The sequence below is a fragment of the Dendrobates tinctorius genome, unplaced genomic scaffold, assembly GCF_039654945.1.
Source record: "Dendrobates tinctorius isolate UK_male_01 unplaced genomic scaffold, ASM3965494v1 ptg000007l, whole genome shotgun sequence".
Taxonomy (NCBI): Eukaryota; Metazoa; Chordata; class Amphibia; order Anura; family Dendrobatidae; genus Dendrobates; species Dendrobates tinctorius.
This window is the reverse complement of record NW_027361675.1, coordinates 36,661,517-36,683,318: the sequence shown is the minus strand read 5'-3', so window position 1 is coordinate 36,683,318 and position 21,802 is coordinate 36,661,517. Positions and strand designations below refer to the sequence as shown.

General features: G+C 41.2%; 1 protein-coding gene across 2 annotated transcripts in view; it reads right to left on the bottom strand.

Annotated features, from left to right (window-relative positions):
• USP32 (ubiquitin specific peptidase 32) overlaps nucleotides 1-21,802 on the bottom strand; it is a 315,539-nt gene that overhangs the window by 69,601 nt on the left and 224,136 nt on the right. Inside the window, exons 16-18 of one of the 2 annotated variants that reach the window (XM_073573376.1) lie at nucleotides 20,181-20,340; nucleotides 12,372-12,526; nucleotides 50-131 (exon numbers count right to left, since the gene is read on the bottom strand). In XM_073573376.1, coding sequence (XP_073429477.1) covers nucleotides 50-131; nucleotides 12,372-12,526; nucleotides 20,181-20,340 — 397 coding nt within the window. The remainder of the gene's footprint in view (nucleotides 1-49; nucleotides 132-12,371; nucleotides 12,527-20,180; nucleotides 20,341-21,802) is intronic. The other variant, XM_073573384.1, reaches the window with a different exon arrangement.

The following is a 21,802-nucleotide window of genomic DNA, read 5'->3' as shown; positions in this document are numbered from 1 at the left end:
AACACAGTGTACATATGCTACCAAATGACATTTTACAAGGTTTAATTACCTTCTATTACCAAGTGCTGTTCATCCTGGATTTTCAGATATTCCAGTTTATGGTCTTCATCATCTAACAGAGTTAGATAGTTCTAGAAAAAAAGAAGAAACTCTTGAAACATTTTCAGACTTCCATATTTCACATACGACGTCTGGCCATGATTTCCACAGATCAAGCTCATACCCCATATCGTCTATACGGCTATTCACATTCAAAAGTGTTTTCTGTGGACCGAATTGTCATCAAAACAATGGAGACAGAGACAAGTCAGTTTTTGGTACCAAACTCATATTAAACCTTCCAGTGTTTGGGTCCATAAAGTGTTGCCCCAGCAGCATCCTAATGCTGTACAATTCTCACATTTGTTTGATAAAAGAAGAAACCTTCGCGCACAAAATAATAAAAGAAAACAACCTGAAAAACTAATGAAACTGATAGTAAAAACTGAAACACAGACCAAACGCTGATCAAAAAAACTGAACATTTTTAAATTGTTTTGGGTACTAGAAAAATACCTGTTACCCGAATCGGCCCTTAGTTTTCAGACTAGATGTAAAGAAAATTGGAAAAAAATCCAAGAATATCAATTCTGTTCAATATAAAACACAATGTTTAGTGTTAGTACTATAAAGAAATTTAATGTTTAGTTGCCTAACCAATTTTAACCTTAGCGACCGGGCCAAATTTTTGAAATCTGACCAATGTCACTTCATGTGGTAAGAACTCGAACGCTTCAACGTACCCCAAGTACACATTGTACTTAATATTAGTGGTAAATTTAGATCAATATCTTTTGCGTTTATCTGTGAAAATGTCAGAATTTTGGTGAACATTTAGAAAAATACGCCAACTGTCAATATTTATAGCTTTAAGCAAGTTAGTCATACTGTACAAAATAAATAAAATTTCCCACTTTACATCTCCATCATTTTTCACACGTCATTTTGTTTTGTTAGGATGTTACAAGGGTTAAAAGTTTAGCAGCAATTTTTCATTTTTTCAAGAAATTTACAAAACCTGTTTCTTTAAGGATCAACTTAGATTTAAATGATGCAAATTCCTACGCCAAAAATTTTATAATCATTCTTTATTTAGATATGTCTAAAATAACAATAACAGACAAAAAAACAAGACTGCCTCGATGGGCTGCACATGGGTGGAGGACCACCTTACAAAAACAATGTCATACAACAGTTAAGTATTAAAATCGTGTATACAGTTTACATCAACAATGGCATACACGAGAAGGATACCTAGTATAATAGTTCTATATATTGCTGAATTCAGAGCCTATTGGGTGCATTCACCCATTAGATATTCATCTGTTCAAAGATATTATACTAAACCACATATATGCTAAGGTTGAATGCAGCAAAGGTGTGACGCGCCCCCTGAGGAAGCAGGGTGAAATGTGCATTGGGACTTGGGACTGCATTGGGTAAGCCCATTTTCTTTACTGATTTGCATAGAATCTGTTTAAACTTTAGCTATGCCTGCAATTGTGCTTCTTTGGTCTAACAGTGTGCATGGATAATTGATCTCTGAGCACTATGCACTTTTTGAATAGCTAAATAAAGGATGATTTTATCATTTTTGGCATAGTAATTCATACCAATTTGCGTCCCTAGGACTTTGTTCTATGGGAGTTGTGATATAATTGAATAGGTGCATCCTATACTATTGTTATAGGTTGGTTTAAAGGAACGCTGTTGGCATTGTTAGGAGTTATTAACCCTTCAGGTGCTACACAGGAATTGACGCAAAGTCAAATGAAAAAAAAAAAATAATTTTTACTCTAAAATGTTGCTTTAGCCCCAATTTTGCCACTTTTACCAGGAACAGCACAAGGAAATGGGCCCCACAATGTGTTATCTAATTTCTTCTAAGCACGCCATTTGAATTTTGGGACACAAATTTTGCAGAAATAGATTGCGGGCGCCATGTTTCATTTGCAGGTGCTCCTAAAGAGCCAAAACAGCAGAAAACCCCTCACAAGTGACCCCATTTTGGAAACTAGACCCATCAAGGAATTAATCTAAGGCCATGTTGAGCATTTTAAACCTATTAGGTGCTTTACAGAACTTTTTAAAATTGTGGATGTGTAATTTTCACAATGGATAATAAGAGGAAAATGATCTCACAATTTGAAACGCAATTTTTCCTGAGTGCGATGATACCCCATATGTGGTCAAAAACGGTTATTTGGGCAAATGGCAGGGCTCAGAAAAGTAAGAGGGTTATTGATTTTTGGAGGGTAAATTAGTTTGGAATAGATTGTGAATGCCATGCTGCATTTGCAGAGCCCCTGAAGTGCCAAAACAGCAAAAATAAAAAAACAAAACAAAAGTGACCCCATTTTGGAAACTAGACCCCTGAAGGAATTCATCTAGGGGTGTACTAAGCATTTTTACCATACAAGTAACTCACAAAACTATAGCCAATTAGATGTGAAAACAAAAAACCCACATTTTTTTTTTTTTTTTTTTTTTAAACTAAAATACTGTATTATCACCAAATAATTTCCACAAGCGGTAATAGAAGAAAATGGACCCTATAATTTGTTATGCAATTTTTATTGAATGCGGCACTACCCAATATGTGGTTGTACACTACTGTTTAAGCACATGGGAGGGATTGGATGGGAAGGAGAACTACTTGCCTTTTAGAATGCAGATTACATTTGAATAGATTGTGGGCGTCATTAGCCAAGCCCCTGAGGTGCCAGAACAGTAGAAACCCCCACAAGTGACTCTGTACTCAAAAATTCACTGTTTTTGTAATTCATCTAGGGGTGCAGTATTTTGAAAGCGCATGTACCTCATATAATTTTATAACATTGGGAAATGGAAACATTTTATTGGTAAAAATTTAATTTTTTTTATTTGTAGGAAATTTGTCACTTAGACAAGAGTTAATATGTGAAATTGGACAACCACAATTTTTTTGCACAATTTCTACAGAACATGGTGATGCGTCATATGGCATGAGCTTTTTGCCTTTTGGAGCCCTAGAATAGCTTGCAGGCGACATTTGCAGAGCCCCTAAGGTGCAAGAGCAGCAGAAAAACCTCAAAAGTGACCATACTGTAGAAATTGCACTGCTCAATGAATTTATTTACAGCTGCAACGACTATTTTGTAACATCCATGCCATGATTTTTTATGGAGAATTCTGGAGTTTAGTACCCATACATTGTGCTGTCATACAGTGTGGGGCCCCCATATATTGAAGTGCCCCCATACATTGTGCCCACCTTGTGCTTCTGGAGACACACTCTGTAAATTGTTACGTGGGCTCTCCCAACTACAATAATGCCAAACAAGTGGCAGCTTACTGTGGTTTAGGCACAGTGGAGCTCAGAAGGAGGATTTGGAAGCGCAGATTTCACTGGATTTCATTTGAAGGGGTGGGAGCTCCTTTTTAGTCTCTGTTCAATTAGTGTTGGCTTCACTCTTCCCGACTTTGGATGAGTCACATACATCCAGAGGATATGAGAGAGCAGTAGCTCTCAGTTCCTCCAGATGTATTTAGTTTGTCTGAAGGCAGGAAGAATGAAGACAGAGCTGACAGCAGGAATTGCATGACATTATGCCACGAGATCCCTGGTAGAGCCAGTGGAACCGCGCTGGCACCAGCACCACTGGAACAGCACTGGAGGAAAATATAGGGGTCATTATTTTACAAGGGGAAACATAGGGATTGTGAAGGGGGTTGTCCAAGTAATGGATAACCCCTTTATCTTGGCCAAATTGCCTACACATTCTGAAAAAATATCTAGATGTAATGTATTTGTAATATATTAATATTTATGCAAGTACACTGTAAAAGTACAAAATCTAATAAACAGAAGCATTTTCAAACAGTTCATGTTAATAAAACTAATGGTTGCTGGCGCATTCCCAGTGTATTCATGTGTACAAGGGCTGCAGAGAGTATTAAGATGGAAAAGAGCCAAAAGACCCCAGGGTTGACCGGCTCTACTCACTTCCACATCAAGGTGTCAGCAGCACTGGTGACATCCTGTATTCATATACCTACCAGAACGAGTACACATTTAGCAGGTATCATGCACTTGTCCTCTTAGACGAGTGAACATGGGATGTTGTCACCACTGCTCACCTCCCGAAGTGGAAGTGAGTAGCATCAGAAAAACCCTTTAAACAAGGGCAAAAGTATATTAATGTAACGTCAACAATGAACCAGTCTGCTTGCTGTTTGATAGCAACATCTTTGTATTAAAATAAAATAAAAAATGTGGCTACGGACACAGGATGAAGGAGTGCTAGATGTCTGCTTTCACCATTTCCTCTTCTATTTGTTTAAGTTACAACAGCTAGTGCTTTTCCTGCTGTTGTAATTTGATCGATGCAGCAGCTAATAATAATAAATCTTTATTTATATAGCGCCAACATATTCCGCAGCGCTTTACAGTTTAACAGCTTCAAAACACAAGTCATAAGTAACAACGTTAACAATACAATAATTAAAGCAAAATAAGATGAAATAAGACAACCCTGCTCGTGAGAGCTTACAATCTACAATGAGGTGGGGGAGATACAAAGTACAGGTGTGTATTTACAATGATGTATATACATTGATGGTCCAGCCATCTTGAGGGAGTGAGGGATAGATTGAGATAGTGAATGGGCTACACACGCATACTTACACATAAAATGACTGATTAGTGAACGTGATAGGCCGCTCTGAACAAATGCGTTTTGAGGGAGCGCCTAAAGCTGTGTAAATTGTGGATGGTCCTAATTTCTTGAGGTAGAGCATTCCAGAGGATTGGCGCATCACGGGAGAAATCTTGGGAGTCGGGAGTGAGAGGTGCGGATTAGTGCAGAGGTTAGTTGAAAGTCGTTTGCAGAGTGCAGCGGTCGGTTAGGCTGATAGACAGAAATGAGGGAGGAGATGTAGGGGGTGCCGCACTGTGGAGAGCTTTGTGGGTGAGAACAAATACTTTGAATTGGATCCTATAATGAATGGGCAGCCAGTGTAATGATTGGTGAAGAGCGGACGAGTCCGAGAACCGATTAGCCAGATGGATAACCCTGGCCGCTGCATTAAGTATGGACTGGAGATGGGAAAGTCGAGTAACGGGGAGGCCAATTAATAGAGCATTGCAGTAGTCCAGACGGGAGTGGATCAATGCGACAGTGAGGGTTTTTGTTGTTTCCATGGTGAGAAAAGGGCGGATGCTAGAGATCTTCTTTAGGTCTAAGCGGCAAGAGATTGTATATGGGATGTGAAGAAGAGATTGGTGTCAAACATAACACCCAGACAGCGCGCCTGCTGCCGGGGTGTTATTATGGTGCCACCTACGGAGAGGGAAATGTCAGATTTAGGGAGGTTAGTAGACGGCGGGAGCAGAAGAAGTTCAGTTTTTGAGAGGTTAAGTTTCAGATAGAGAGCAGACATTATGTTGGAGACTGCGGACAGACAGTCACTGGCATTCTGTAGTACCGCAGGGGTAAGGTTGGGGGATGACGTGTATAGTTGTGTGTCATCAGCATAAAGATGGTACTGAAAGCCAAATCTACTGATGGTCTGTCCAATTGGGGCCGTGTAGAGAGAGAAGAGAAGGGGGCCAAGAACTGAGCCCTGAGGTACCCCGACAGCGAGAGGAAGAGGAGATGAAGTGGAGTCAAGGAACAAAACACTGAAGGAGTCGTCAGAAAGGTAGGAAGAGAACCAGGAGAGAGCAGAGTCCTTAATGCTTAGTGACTGGAGCCTAGAGAGGAGGACACAGTGGTTAACAGTGTTGAAAGCTGCAGAAAGGTCGAGAAGAATGAGCAGAGTGGTCACCAGTACGTTTTGCTGTCAGAAGGTCATTGGTCACTTTGATGAGTGCAGTTTCTGTCGAATGTAGTGGGCGGAAGCCGGACTGTGAAGGGTCTAGGAGGGAGTGAGTGGAGAGGTAACGGGTAAGGCGGGAGTAGACTAGGCGCTCCAAAAGTTTAGAGATGAAGGGGAGATTGGAGACTGTTCTGTAGTTGTTTGTGCAGGATGGGTGGAGAGCGGGTTTCTTTACTAATGGAGTAACGATAGAGTGTTTGAAGAAGGATGGAAATATGCCAGAGGAGAGGGAGAGATTTAAGATAGTAGTTAGGTGAGTTGTGACGACTGGAGAGAGAGACTGGAGGAGATGTGAGGGAATGGGGTCAGTAGTGCATATAGTTGGATGAGGAGAGGAGATTGGAGACTACTTCTTCTGTGATGGGATCAAATGTGGAAAGTGAGCCAGGGGAAATGCAGGGAGGGATGGGAGTCACAGCAATTGGAGGTTGGGAGCGGATTTCCTGACGGATATTATCTACTTTCTCTATAAAGTGGGAGGCCAGGTGATCCGCACAAATGTCTGTGACAAGGGCTTGTGCTTTTGGCCTGAGGAGCGAGTGAAAGGTGTCAAAAAGTTTCTTGGGGTTCTTGGCTAGTGAGGAGATCAGGGTGGTGAAATAGGTCTGTTTGGCGAGCTGAAGGGCATAGTTATAGATCCTTAACATAAATTTGAAGTGGATGAAGTCTTCTGGTGTGCGGGTTTCTCCATCGGCGTTCAGCACTTCTAGAGCATCGCTGGAGAAGTCGAGTATGTGATGTGAGCCAGGGCTGTTTTACTCTGTTTGGCGGTTCTGAGGGTGAGGGGCGCTACTTGGTCAAGGGAGCTTCTAAGAGTGTCGTTGTAGTGATGTACAGCCAGATCAGGACAGGAAAAAGAGGAGATGGGGGACAGTGATGAGTGTAGGGAGTCTGAAAATGTCTGAGGGTTAATGGCTTGTAGATTTCTGAATGTGTGGTAGGTGGGAGTGTGCAGGGGTGGTCGAGGATTTGTGAGCGTAAAGGAGAGAATGTTGTGGTCAGAGAGGGGAAGCGGTGAGTTATTTAGGTAGGAGATTGGGCAGAGCCGGACAAAGACCAGGTCAAGGGTGTTACCGTCTTTGTGTGTCGCAGAGGTTGAGAGCTGTGAGAGGCCAAGAGAAGTGGTTAGCGTTAGAAGCTGGGATGCAGCTGTGGAAGTGGGCTGTTAATGGCGATGTTGAAGTCTCCCAGGATAAGGGTTGGTAGTTCTGAGGCCATGACTAACTGTCATGGAGTAACTGTCTTTTGCTGGATGCTTAGCTAATGCGATGCTTAATGCGTGCGACCCCTCACTTGCGTGTTCCCCTTAGAATTAGTCTAAATTTATACAACAATACAGGGCTAGGAGAGAGGGCTTGTGGGAGCTGCTTAGTTATAAATTAGCAACAGCTGCTCCACACTTCCTGGTGTGCAAAACATGATCAAAGACGCAGTCCTGATACCATCTCTATGCTATAGCAACTCTCCTGAGATAACATCTACACAGTTCCCCCCTATGGATATACAATAGTAAGTACTGAGAACAATGTAACAGGTGAATTATAGCAAAGAAGTTGAATGACATGGTTACCATTCACACTGCTTGCCAACATTGAATGGAGTGAAATACATGCAGGCTGGTTCAATTCAGAAGTAGAATGACATGGTTACCCATTCACACTGCTTGCAGCTCTTTTGAGATGAACAGGAGAGTGAGTTCAAAGAGGCCAAAAGTCATAGCACTTCTGTGCCGAAATACGGTAGCTTTGCAGTAGTGTTAAAACCGTGTAATTTCTGTGTATTTTCATGCTTACGTGTGTGTGTGTGTCTAATATTTATTAATGTATATGTGTGAGATGTGTATGAATGTGTGTACTGAGTATACAGGACAAACGCTTAGCTCCAGTCCTTGACTATACCACATGACCTTACTACTTACATTAACCAATGTCCATATCATGGGCTAAAAATCCCTTTTTCTATGAAAGCTTATGAGTTTTTCACAAGGCTGGCAGAGGGAAAATGACTTCTAGCCCACACAAAAGACAGTGTGTGACGTGGACAGTCACATGGTGTATAACAGAGAAAAGCAATGAATGGGACAACCAACATCACAAGTTAGTACTGGGGTTTCTACCATTCCTCAGATTGGTGATTTAGTTGCTAGGCATACTGATTTTCTGATTCTTTGATGCACTGGCAAATCCTCATATATTTACCAGACTTTAGATCATCATGGTAAGGGCGATTTAGCACTTCTTAACATTTCTATGACAGTGTAAATGATGACTACAGAGCGCTCTAGAACAACTGCCTGAATTAGGAGCCGAGTGGATTTCTGAAATAATAAACATGTGCCGCATAGCTACACTATAGAGATCCTAGAATAGGCATCCTTACTACATCTCCAGTTTATATGATCTCCTTGAAACATCCCATTAGTGCATTAATAATTCCAGCCTGAGTCTTTTACCATATAAACAACCCGAAGCACAAATCATTCCATGAAGCACTTTCATTGCACAGTCAAGGGTCAGTCACTTGGGATATGTCTACAGAACATTTCCATGCAAAATGGGCATATAAGAGTGTATAAGAGCAGGAAAGGAAAGCCACTTATTATTTGTGTGCTGAGAAATGATATAATGAAATTAAATGCAACTTCAACTCCTTAAAGACTGCAACATTTAAAGGGAATGTCACCCGATTTTCATCACTTGAAGGGAATCTGTCACCAGATTTTTGCTACCTCCTCTGAGAGCAGCATAAAGTAAGAAAAGAGAAGCTGAATCCAATGATGTATCACTTAGAATACTGGGTGCAGCCGTTCTGACAGAGGTTTTAGACTTAAAGTGAAGCAGAGCTGAGAAAGCTAACCCCACCTACACCAGGCTCTATATATACAATATCTATAGACAGTGAGGGGCCTATCACAGTAAGGGGCGGGTTGGACTAAAGCTCACAAACCAGCTAGTCACCATAATAATAAAGTAATGGTGCTAAAACACTGTAAGCAAACAAAACTTTGAAGCTTAATAAGAGAGACATCATTAAAATCTGTTTTAACCCCTACAGCATGTTGTTTTCAGCTTACATTGCAAAAACCTGCTGAAAGATTCTCTTTAATCTGAGAGCAGCATAAGCTAAAGACAAAGACTAGAATTCCATCAATGTGCTGAGCTGCTTCTGTAGTTTAGATAAAATCACTGTTTTGTCAGCAGGAGAGGATTACTAGAGGACTAGTAAACCTGCTGCCATGTAGTCCTCTATATTCATGAGCTCTGAATAAACCCACTCACACCACTGATAGGAAGCTATCTGCTTATGCACAGTGCACACATTAAGCTGCCAATCCGTGTTGTGGGTTGGGTTATATAGAGCTTAGCATTCAGAGAACTGGTAGATCTGCAGCAGGGAAAACTTTTTATAAAAACTGCAGCAAGCAGCCCAGTGCGTGACATTGCTGGAATCAGGGTCTCCGCTTGCGCTGCTCTCAGATGCAGTAGCACAAACCTGGTGACAGGTTCCCTTTAAAGGTGTATTCAGCTCTGAAAACATTATTGGCATAGTCACAGGTTATGCTACAAATGCCTGCTAAGTAATGGTATCAATAATGGGTCCCTCTTTTATCAGAATGTTGGTCCCATGACCCCTCATGTAAAAGGCTGAGCACTGCTTGCTGTATGATATTAATTGTTAAGGCGGTAATCCTTTAAAAAGGGAAATATAATAGAACAAGTGGACAAGACTATCAAAATCCTTTCAAGTGCCACTGGCTTATTAGACACTACATAAAATCACACACAACAGCCTGGATTTACTTGGCCTTCAATTAAAAGAAGTTCATAAACAACGGAAATGACTCCTACTGAGAATACACAGTTCCTGAATTATTGACTTGGCAGAGCTAAGGCGTAAGAAATACTTAAAGGAAATCTGACACCCCATTGGATGTATTTAACATATTAATATGGACATACAGGTTATAGAATGGTTAAAATAATCATACCCGTATGTCTCATACTGTATATGCGAGCTTGTTGTGGAGAAGTCATCTTTTATTCCTTTATGGTATTGAGTTCCTCCAGGTTCTGGGGCGTGCGGTATCTGGAAGAAAACTGCCTTAGGGTATTCATTAGCCTACCAGCCCCCTCCCATCAGCATCACATTGCCCTATGACATCTACTGGTGGCCTCTAAATCCTGCGCCTGCACCCTGCAATAGCAAGATTATACTTGACGTTTCCGCCCTTATATGGACATTGGTATGGGCATTGGTTCTGCTTTCTTCTGTGCTGGCGAGTCACTATATGTGGGGAGAGCACCTTATTATCGCACACGCCGAAGGTCACTGGAGCGGAAGAAGGCTGAAAGCAATGCCCATAGAAAGGAGGAATTGGTACTGTATAATTGCGCTATTGCAGGCGCGGGATTCCAGGGTCACCACTACACGTCACAGGACACTGATGTTGATGGGAGGTGCCTGGCACGCTAATGGAGACCGGAGGCAGAGTTCTCTTTCAGACACCGCAGGCCACAAAGAGCCTGGAAGTACTCATCACCATAAATTATATTAAAAGAGGTTTCTACACATGGAGACTGCTGATATGAGGCATACAGATATGACTATTTTAACCATTCTATAACCTGTATGCTCATGTTAATAGTTTACATGTGTCCAAGGGGTTGACAGATTCCCTTTAAAACTGAAAGACTTCATACATAGATAGCTGTTGATCAGACACTTGGGTGATAGCTATCACTTTCTTTTATTTTTTAAATGGTGGCAAGCTGTGAACTCACTGAGCTGAACAGCGGTGAACTCAGTGACTTTTTTTCACTGTGCTGAGGTCACCGCAGTTCAGCCCAGCTTGGAACAAAGCCTCAGTGACCCCTGGTAACCTCGATGATGTCACCGCCGGTCACTGATGCTGCGCTCACAGCAGCTCATTCAGCAGTTATTCTAAGCCTGGACAGTCGCATCTTGGCGCTGTCTAGGTTGAAAACTATCCCCAGACATGGATTATGACTTGCGACAGAACGTCAAACAGATGAGGGATAGTGTTGTTTTTTATTTTTGTTTTATTACATACGAAAAGGACTTTAATGGAATGGAACTGTTATTTTTAAAAAAAATTTGAAGTGTGTTTTATTTTTATTTTAAATAAAAGACTTTATGCTTGCTGTTTGTTTTTTTTACAATACAATTACAGGATTAGTAAATAGGCGTTATGCTTGCTGTTTGTTTTTTTACAATACAATTACAGGATTAGTAAATAGGCGTCTTATAGACGCCTATCCATTACTAAACTGTGGGCTTGATGTCACCAGACAACACAAAGGTGACATCAACCCCATAAATATTACCCCACTTTCCCCCGCCACAGGGCAAGTGGGAAGAGCCGGGCAAAGCTGCACATCTAATATATGTGTGTTTTTCGGGAGGTTGCTGGCTGCCATTTTTAGGCTGGGGAGGAGTCAATATCCATGGCCCTTTATCAGCCTAAAAATACCAGCCCCCAGCTGTCTGCTTTAGTAAGGCTTGTTGTCAAAAATGGGTGGGACCCCAGGCAGTATTTTTTTTTTAAATTATTATTTAAATAATTAAAACAGCGTGTGGCCGTCTCTATTCTTGATAACTAGACCTGCTGAAGCTAACACCTGAGGGTTTCAGTTTCTTTTGGCTGGTTATCAAAAATACAGGGGAACCAACGTCATTTTTTAAATTTATTTATAGTGCAGGCGGCTGCTGATGAATACTTCCATCAGCCACCGTCTGCTCTCACTGTTATCAGCTGAATACAACTCTCAACATTGTCCCCTGCTAGTGCTGATCGCAGCTCCAGCAGGGGAGAATGATGTGAGCTGTCTTCAGCACCTGGTGTCAGGGAACAGCGCGAACAGTACCGCTGCTTCCCAAGGACTGGTACACATGCTACTGATGTGGCACACGTATGCTAAAAGTATTGCGCACAAGTACACAGATATCTCCGATATCGGAAATATAAGGACGTGGGAGAGGCCTAAGTGAGCACTGATTGACAATACAGAACATCGATCGGTGCAGTGGCAATCATAAATGTGCAAATGTCCGATGCTATGGCCGATCCATTACGGTCGGCAGCACACCCATTTCCATTAAGAGATGTGCTGTCAACATTCAATAATTGTAATACCTACATAACACATCGATCAGAAGGCAATCATGGGTTTGCTCATTTATCAGCCGATTGATGGACAAGGTTTTTATACACCGCTCAGGTCTTATTGCTAAGACAATATAGGATGAGGGAGAAGGAAATGATAAAGCCAAGAATTACTGATTATTTAGAATTTCATGCATTTTCCAGAAAGTTTAGAAACTTTTAATGGCTGTTCAAATCAGCATTAGTCTCTTAGTCCATTAGAATAAAAAATAAATTGTGGACTAGTCTATAGTATAAATAAAGTAAATATTTGCATATTTATAAAAACATTAAGAGTTTCATACATTACCTCACTATTATATAACCACAAACGCATATCTTCTTCTTTAATGCGTAAACGCTGAGAAAGGTACTCATGGATTTCTTTTATCGTCTGCATTCGGCTGAAGCACCCGGTATATGCTAAAACTCTTTTCAAAGGCGCATTTGGCGATGGCACATTTCCTATTTTTTGGGGAAAAGAAGTGAGCATAAATACACAGAATTCAAGTGTGTGATACAATGGGTCTGAGCCGATAAATCTCTTTGGAAGCAGCTACAGGCACCTTCCTCAATTACTGAGAAACTGTCTTCATTTTTTTATGTTTCTTTTCATTTATTATTAGATGAAATCCATTACTATGGGATTAAAAAAATGAAAAAGATTGTAATGCAATGGGCATATATTAAAAATGTGTGAAGGAATGTTAAGGCCAACCTTGATAAACCTTTTTTTTTTATAGTTTCAAAGCACCTAAAAAATACAAAATAATAATACTTATTATTATATATGGTAATTCCATGGTAAAAGACTAAAGACTAACTTTCAACAGACTGATTTAGTAATCCTAGTACCTTTTATTTCTCCTCAAAATTCAAGGAATACAATAATACTATCATAATAGGCTATGAAGTGTTTGCATGTAGTCTGGTACTATAAGAACTGATGTCTATAGAGGAGCTGTAGATAAAAAATACAAGATTTTTGGCATCAAGAATACTAGCAAAGTTTTTTTGTTTTTTTTTTGTTTTTTTTTAAATTTAGATGCACTGAAACTATTAGAAAAAAAATAGTTGTGAAGGACGTATTTACCTCTTGGAATACGCAACAGGAAACTAGCAGTATTTTGAGGATCGATGCATGTCGTAAATATTTATTTTACATCCATATTTTAATAAGATTGGTGCACAAAAAATATAAAAACAAGTTTTGGGGTTATATATTAAAACTTTCTTAAAAGTAAAGAGATATTGCAGACCATAGCACTATACTGCTATAATTAGAGGATGGAATAAATACACTTTTTTATATTATTAGTAGTGTCTTATATATTTTGTAATACCAGTCTAGGATAATAGGTGAATATTTTTAAAGTAGCATGTTCAGAAAATCACAAAAGTGTGTACACCCTTCACATTTTTGTAAATATTTTATTATATCTTTTCAAGGGACCACACTGAAGATATGACACTCTGATAGAATCTAAAGTAGTCAGTGTACATCTCATATATAACTGTAAATTTGGTGTGTCTTCTAAATAAGTCAACACACAGCCATTCATGTGTAAACCACTGGCAACAAAAGGGAGCATATCTCAAGTGAAAATGGCCAAATTGTGCCTGATTAGCCATTTTCCCTTCCTAGTGTCATGTGACTCATTAATCTTACAAGGTTTCAGGTGTGAATGAGGAGGCAGGTGTGGTAAAATTGGTGTAATCACTCTCACATACTAGACACTGGAAGTTCAACAAGGCACCTCATGGCAAATAACTCTGAGGACATGGGAAAAAAAGTATTGCTGCTCTACATAAAGAAGGCCTAGGCTATAGGAAAATTGGTAACACCCTGAAACTGACCTGCAGCACGGTGGCTAAGTCCATACAGTGGTTTAACAAGACAGGTTCCACTCAAAACTGGCCTTGTCATGGTCGACCAAAGAAGATGAGTGCACGCGCTCAGCATCATATCTAGAGGTTGTCTTTTCAAAATAGACGTATGAGCGCAGCCAGCATTGATGCACAGGATACAAGAATGGGGGGGTCAGCCTGTCAGTGCTTAGACGACACGCCAGATGTAATTGGTCAATTGGTTGGCATGGCTGTCGTCCCAGAAAGAAGCCTCTTCTAAAGATGATGTACAAGAAAGCCTGCAAACAGTTTGCTAAAGACAAGAAAACTAAGGACATAGATTTTTGGAACCATGTCCTGTGGTCTGATGAGACCAAGGTAAACTTAAATGGTTCAGATGGTGTCAAGCGTATGTGGCGGCAACCAGATGAGCAGTACAAAGACAAATATGTCTTGCCTACAGTCAAGCACGGTGGTGGTAGTGTCATGGTTTGGGACTGCATGAGTGTTGCTGGCTGTGGGGAGATACAGTTCATTGAGGGAACCATGAATGCCAACATGTACTATGACATACTGAAGCAGAAATTGAACCCCTCCCTCAGAAACTGGGCCATGGGGACGTATTCTAACATGACTGCGACCCCAAACACACCTCCAAGACAACCACTGCATTAATACAGAAACTGAGGGTAAAGTGCTGGACTAGCCAATACTTTCTCCAGACCTAAACCCTATTGAGCATCTGTGGGGCACCCTCAAATTGAAGGTGGAGGAGTGCAAGGTCTCTAACATCCACCAGCTCTGTGATGTCATCATGGAGGAGTGAAGAGTATTCCAGAGGCAACCTGTGAAGCTCTAGTGAACTCCATACCCAAGAGAGTTAACCCAGTATTCGAAAATAATGGTGGACACACTAAATATTGACACTATGGGCACAATTTGGCCATTTTCACTTAGTGGTGTACTAACTTTGGATGCCAGCGGATTAGACATTAATGGCTTTGTATTTTGTTATTTAGAGGGCACATCAAATTTATACTGTTATAAAAACTGTTCAGTGACTACTTTACACTGTATCAAAGTGTTATATCTTCAGTGTTGTCCCCAGAAAAGGTATAACAACATATTTACAAAAATCTGAGGGGTGTACTCACTTTTGTGATAAACTGTACAAGTAGATCTTAATTTTAGTCACCTCGCGAATACATTTTTTTTCTATTTTGCTGTGTTGCAGAGAAAATATAGTATGAACAGCCAATTTTGGACTTTGGGGAGAAACAATACTAGTCCCCCACGATTCCCAGCTGGCTTCTCCCTACTGCAGTCCAGTTGATGGACAGGTCTCTCCAGTGTGTACAAATGCAAAGACTTTTCTATCACCTAAAGTAGGGCATGGAGAATACGGCTAGGGGTCCTTGATGGACTAGTCAGGTCTCTCCCTATGATCCCCCGCAGGCTTTTCAAAGTATGTTTTCTCTGAAACACTGCAGCATTTTAAAGTTAATCATACATGACAAACTGAGCAGCCAGATTCTGATTACTGCTGACTGTGGATCGGGCAGGTTCCAGCTTGATAAAGACCTTTAGGCTGTGTGCACACGGTGCGGATTCTGCTGCGTTTCCGCAGCGGTTTTGCCCCTGTGGAAACGCAGCAGTTCCGCTGACCAAGTACAGTACAATGAAACCCTATGGGGTTTCAAAAACGCTGTGCTGACGGTGCGTTTTTTTCCGTGTGGTTTTGCTGCGGTTTACAAACCGCAGCATGTCAATTGTTTGTGCGGTTTCCGCAGCGGTTTCACACCTTTAGCATAGTAGAGGTGTGAAACCGCATGGCAAAACCGCAGGTCACTTTACCTGCGTTTCCGCGCGGAAAAATCCGCAGCGGAATCCGCAACGTGTGCACACAGCCTTAAAGTCCTGTATGCCATCTAAGGGCTGTTGCTTGAGATCAGGCCTACTGACTGGGGTAATAATATACGCATGATTTCTCTCTATAGAGTGACCAAAAAGAAAAAAACTGATGGTTGATGTAAAAAATAAACAAAAAAGAAAAGGAGAAATGTCTAGGGTAGAATATTGTTGATACGTAAACAAAATCTATACCTAAATTGTAAAATGGTATTTAAAAGTAAATACCAAAATATAACTATGCACTGTGATATCTGTGTGTGTAGCAGAACAGAAATGATATAGAGCATTAAAGAGATTGTCCGGTTTTAAGCTACAAGTCTGCAGTCACTCTATGTGACTGCAGACTTGTGAATCCTCACATCACGCACAATGTTCGCTGCCAGAATTCTCCGATGCCAGGAGCGTGATTTGATCACATGCCCACTAGATGGGAGCGACCTCTCAATACACTTGCATTGAGTGAATCCAGAAACAATCAGGTAGGAATGTGGCTGGAAGCATGCAAATCACATACTTACGGTCACATGACCGTCCACTAATCCTGACTGTGAGCAGTGTGCGCAATGTGAGTCCCAAGTTTGCAAACTCAGAAAGTGACTGCAGACTTGTAGCTTAAAACCGGACAAAACTTGTTCACTTCAAATGTGCGATCTCCTAAATGTAAATGAGAATGAAGAAAAATTAAAAAATGACATTGAATAAAGCAAAAGTAACAGCATAAAAAATGCAACTGGCAAATTAGCCACAACAAAACGAGAATTATCTAATATTCCATATGAGGGAAAAAAATAACAATAGATTTCCCTTTACAATGACAATAGTCCCTGGCCGCGAGAAAGCAGCATCCTTGGCCAACTAGCTAATATTGTGGAATTTTTTGTTGTTTTCAGTTGGAATATTTAGAATTTAACAAGGTAGCATGCAATACCATAAAATTATTCAACCTATGGTTACACAAGACAGCGTTCTGATTAGCAAAGCAACAATGTTACCTTAACGGTATCACACACTGTACCACAATATCCCTTAAAAAGAAACAGCAAATTTTCAGCAATTACAGGTAAAAGGATTAGTTGTAAGATTACAGCAAGAAAGCTCATTTGTAAAATAATAAAAAACCCCAAAGATTAAGGATTCATTGGACGACAATTAGTGCACAGCAAAAAGAAAAAGACACCAACCTTTTATTACCATTAATAAAGCTATTAATTGTTTTGGATACAAATTATATGGTAAGATTTGGAGTAAAGGCTGGAATGTATTTCTAAACCAAGTCTTCCAGTCTAAATAACAGATTTTATACTCCACAACGGAAGAATTACACATTTTGATTTTTCAATATTTTGAAGCAGCAAAGCCTATGGTCTGCACAAGAATAACATCATCAATACAAAACAAGCCTGCTGGTTGTTTAAAGGGGGTCTCTAGGAATAAAACAAAAATATAGGAAATGCCATTTCAAATACATTCGGAAATGCTTTCAATTAGCAAATCACATTTGTTTTGCCTTTGGATTAACCGCTATAGAATTAATATGGCTGCCTTCTTGTTACATTGACAGAAATCTGTCCTAGTCTAGGACAGGTGCCAGTAAGAAACTCCACTCCTGTGACCTGGAGATGCCTTCACAGTACATATATACGTATAAGATTTCTCTAGATCACGGCAGCCACTCAGCATCCAGAAAGACAGGGTGGACAGCAGTGTGTGAAATGTCATTTTACTGCAGCCCCGATCATATCCAGTATCACATCAGAAAATCCACTTCTATCACATCTTCCTACACAGGAAACTAGTTTACATTTGTTTTAGTAGCTTAAAACCGTTTTTGGTCCTCCCCATGCTCCACCCCATCTCCTCATGGAAGCACCCATTTAAGTATAGGATTAATGGAAACGCCATCCCATTGACATATATATGATAAAGTGAGGTGGTGTTTCCTACTGCACATGAAAGGGGAAGGTGCTTTTAACTGCACTTGAAAGGAAGTGGAGGCACTTGCCAGCGCATAAAAGGATGGAGAGGTACTTCCCACTGCACATGAGAGGACGCAAAGGAGTTTTCTACTACAAATAAAAAAGAAGATGCTTCCTACTCCACATGAAAGGAAGAGGAGGAGCTTCCACCTGCACATGAAAGGAAGAGGAGGAGCTTCTATCTGCACATGAAAGGAAGAGGAGCTTCCAACTGCACATGAAAGGAAGAGGAGGAGCTTCCAACTGCACATGAAAGGAAGAGGAGGAGCTTCCAACTGTACATGAAAGGAAGAGGAGGAGCTTGCAACTGTACAATGAAGGAAGCAGAAGAGCTTGCTACTGGACATAAAAGGATGGGGAGAAGCTTCCTACTGGACATGAAAAGAAGGTGCATCCTACTGCATATGAAAGGTAGCTTTTTAATGCAAGTGAGAAGAGGTGGAGCTTCCAAATGCACATAAGAGGAGTTTCTTACTGCACATGAGAGGAGCTTCCTACTTCCACAAGGAGGAGTTTTCTACTGCACATGCTCACAGGCACCTGTCCTATAAACAATATAGGATTATTTTTTTCAGTGTAAACAAGGTGGAAGCCATTTTAATGTACAATAGTAATTAACCTGTATAGACAAATCTAGTGCAATATGCTAATTAAGGGTTTTTAGGAATTTAATAAAACATTTTCATAACCTAATTTTTTAATCAATTCCCAGAAAAACCTTTAAGAACGTCGCAACTGTGTAACGTTCCATGGACTGGTCATAATAATTTAGTATGGCTGGAGCCATGGTAATGTGGACATAAAATGGCAATAGTTAACTAATTTAAAACACTGACTACAGGAATAACATTGCTCACAATATTATGCCTGGATTAAAACGGATTTTGAAACTTATATACTATGTTGTGATTTCATTAACATTCATTTTTTTCCTTAGCATCCATGGAAACATCACAACCATATTGACCCAAATGATTTTGGTTAGAGCCCTACACGTGGTAAAAAAAATTCAGTATATACTTTGTTTTCTAGTCCAATGTAACAAACACAAGAGATGAACTACATTTTTTAACCCTGAAAAGAAGTATGGAAAAGAAAAGATTCTAGGGGCAAAGTTAAGGTAATGTTGTGAGAGATGCAGAACGCCATAATTTATGCTTTGGACATTGGGTTCAGGAAGTCAATTCCTCTTTTTGTTTTGCTTTGTAGAAAGGATAGAATGGATTCAGAGCAAAATATGGAACCTAGTTTAGCCCGGTGAGAGCGATTTGTAATCGGCCTCCCTGGCAGACCGCCACTTTCAGCGTATAATGTGAAAGTAAAATCACAGCACTCAGGCTCCAAGTCATCATCTGTAAAAAAAAAATTTTGTCTAGTGGCCTTCGCTGATATTTTTTGAGCCAAATTCTTCAAAACCGAAAATTCAGTTCATGAATTTTCGGACAAAATCAAAAATGCTTTTTTTTTTTTTTTACTTTAACCTACATTTGATACTTTCTAGCAGCAAGTGTCGCTAAACAGTTGAACAGTTTGCTTAAAAAGCTCAAAATTGAAAATTGCTTCAGAAACCTTATTACAGGCAGAAAGTGGAACGTGAAGCGGTAAAAGTCACATTTTATGAATCTAAAACAACTGGATAAGCAAACTTGTTGAGGATGATAGAAATAAAAAAACACTTTATAAATTTTTTTTTTTTTTTTTTTTTTTAAGTAGTGCAAATCGTATGGAGAAATAAAAGCAAATGCAAAACTCATTAAAAAAGGCGGAAATGACTCCAGAAAAGTGGTGAAACAGCAATGATGAATCAGGGCTTCGGTCTTTTGTGTCTATGTACTATATATATTTTAAAACAAAGTTATCCAGAGCGGGAAACTAAGTTCTTGACAGCTCAGGGTAAGTTATCAGATATGGTTTTAATTTATAAACGGCATAAAATAAATGGTCAAAGGAGTGAGAACAAAAAGCAGTAATAGAGAGGAAACATAGTAAAGCACTAGGCTGTAGCAAACATGGGCTTTGTATACCGACACAACGGATGCACAGCAAAACATGAAACCCAGCTCATCCAAGTATCTGAAGACGCAGGTTTATAGGGAATCAGGTCTATGGATATTTTTGTGTTTACAGGAGTTATGGGCAGCAATTTCCTCGATTGTCTTCATCATATAAGCAGTTGGCAGAAAAAAAATGAGAGAGAAAGAAAGCAATTACCTGCATACAGTCCATTATTACCTTATTGTTATAGTGCATTTGTATTAATCAGCTTTCTTGTGCATGACCTTAGGTTAAAGCCCCATTGTGTGGAAATGCAGGTTGCAGAACTAGCAGGCGTAACACTTGCATGAAAGCTGTGCCATCCCATTCTTGCTGCATTCTTACGTTACCTCTGGGTAAATGCTGAGGAAACATTCTCAGGCTCATCATACCCATATTCACCCAGATGTTAGACTGCTGTTGGCGAGTCACAGGCTGCTGTCTTAGGAAAAGCAGATAGCGGGGGAAAAGCTCCAGTTCGGGAAGGTTTGTTTTGCTGTTTCTGATGACCTAGAAAAAAAGACATACAGTCAAAAGAAGACAACAACATATTGTTCATATTAGCAGGCTTGACAGGTGGAAAAGAAAAAACAAACATTAGAACATTGTTTATGATAGCTAATTATTGTTACACATTTCTGACAGATCATATTGTCCACAGTGTGAATGAGAAAATCAAAAATAAAACACAAATCTTTCGCCTGAAGGATTGTCATGGAAAATATGATCTAATTGTAAGGAAAATGATGCACTGGCAAATAATCCCAGGTGGACTATTTTCCCATAAATACATTAGACAAGACCTGAGCAAAGTCCCATAGGCCGCACCATGCCCTCTCCAGCATGTCTGCTGCCGCCCACTGTTACCACTATCTGCATCCTCGGGAAGCAGGCGGCGCTGAATGCATTGGTGGAGGAGGGGCTGCTGACCATGGGAAGGCTATATGGGGGTTCCTCTTGCATATAAGGGGATGTTTGGGGGCTCCTTCTGCATATGGGGGCTGTGTGGGGAGGGACTCCTTCTGCATATGGGGGCTGTGTGGGGAGGGACTCCTTCTGCATATGGGGGCTGTGTGGGGAGGGACTCCTTCTGCATATGGGGGCTGTGTGGGGAGGGACTCCTTCTGCATATGGGGGCTGTGTGGGGAGGGACTCCTTCTGCATATGGGGGCTGTGTGGGGAGGGACTCCTTCTGCATATGGAGGCTGTGTGGGGAGGGACTCCTTCTGCATATGGGGGCTGTGTGGGGAGGGACTCCTGCATATGGGGGCTGTGTGGGGACTCCTTCTGCATATGGGGGCTGTGTGGGGACTCCTCCTGCATATGGGGGCTGTGTGGGGACTCCTCCTGCATATGGGGGCTGTGTGGGGACTCCTTCTGCATATGGGGGCTGTGTGGGGACTCCTTCTGCATATGGGGGCTGTGTGGGGACTCCTTCTGCATATGGGGGCTGTGTGGGGACTCCTTCTGCATATGGGGGCTGTGTGGGGACTCCTTCTGCATATGGGGGCTGTGTGGGGACTCCTTCTGCATATGGGGGCTGTGTGGGGACTCCTTCTGCATATGGGGGCTGTGTGGGGACTCCTTCTGCATATGGGGGCTGTGTGGGGACTCCTTCTGCATATGGGGGCTGTGTGGGGACTCCTTCTGCATATGGGGGCTGTGTGGGGACTCCTTCTGCATATGGGGGCTGTGTGGGGACTCCTTCTGCATATGGGGGCTGTGTGGGGACTCCTTCTGCATATGGGGGCTGTGTGGGGACTCCTTCTGCATATGGGGGCTGTGTGGGGACTCCTTCTGCATATGGGGGCTGTGTGGGGACTCCTTCTGCATATGGGGGCTGTGTGGGGACTCCTTCTGCATATGGGGGCTGTGTGGGGACTCCTTCTGCATATGGGGGCTGTGTGGGGACTCCTTCTGCATATGGGGGCTGTGTGGGGACTCCTTCTGCATATGGGGGCTGTGTGGGGAC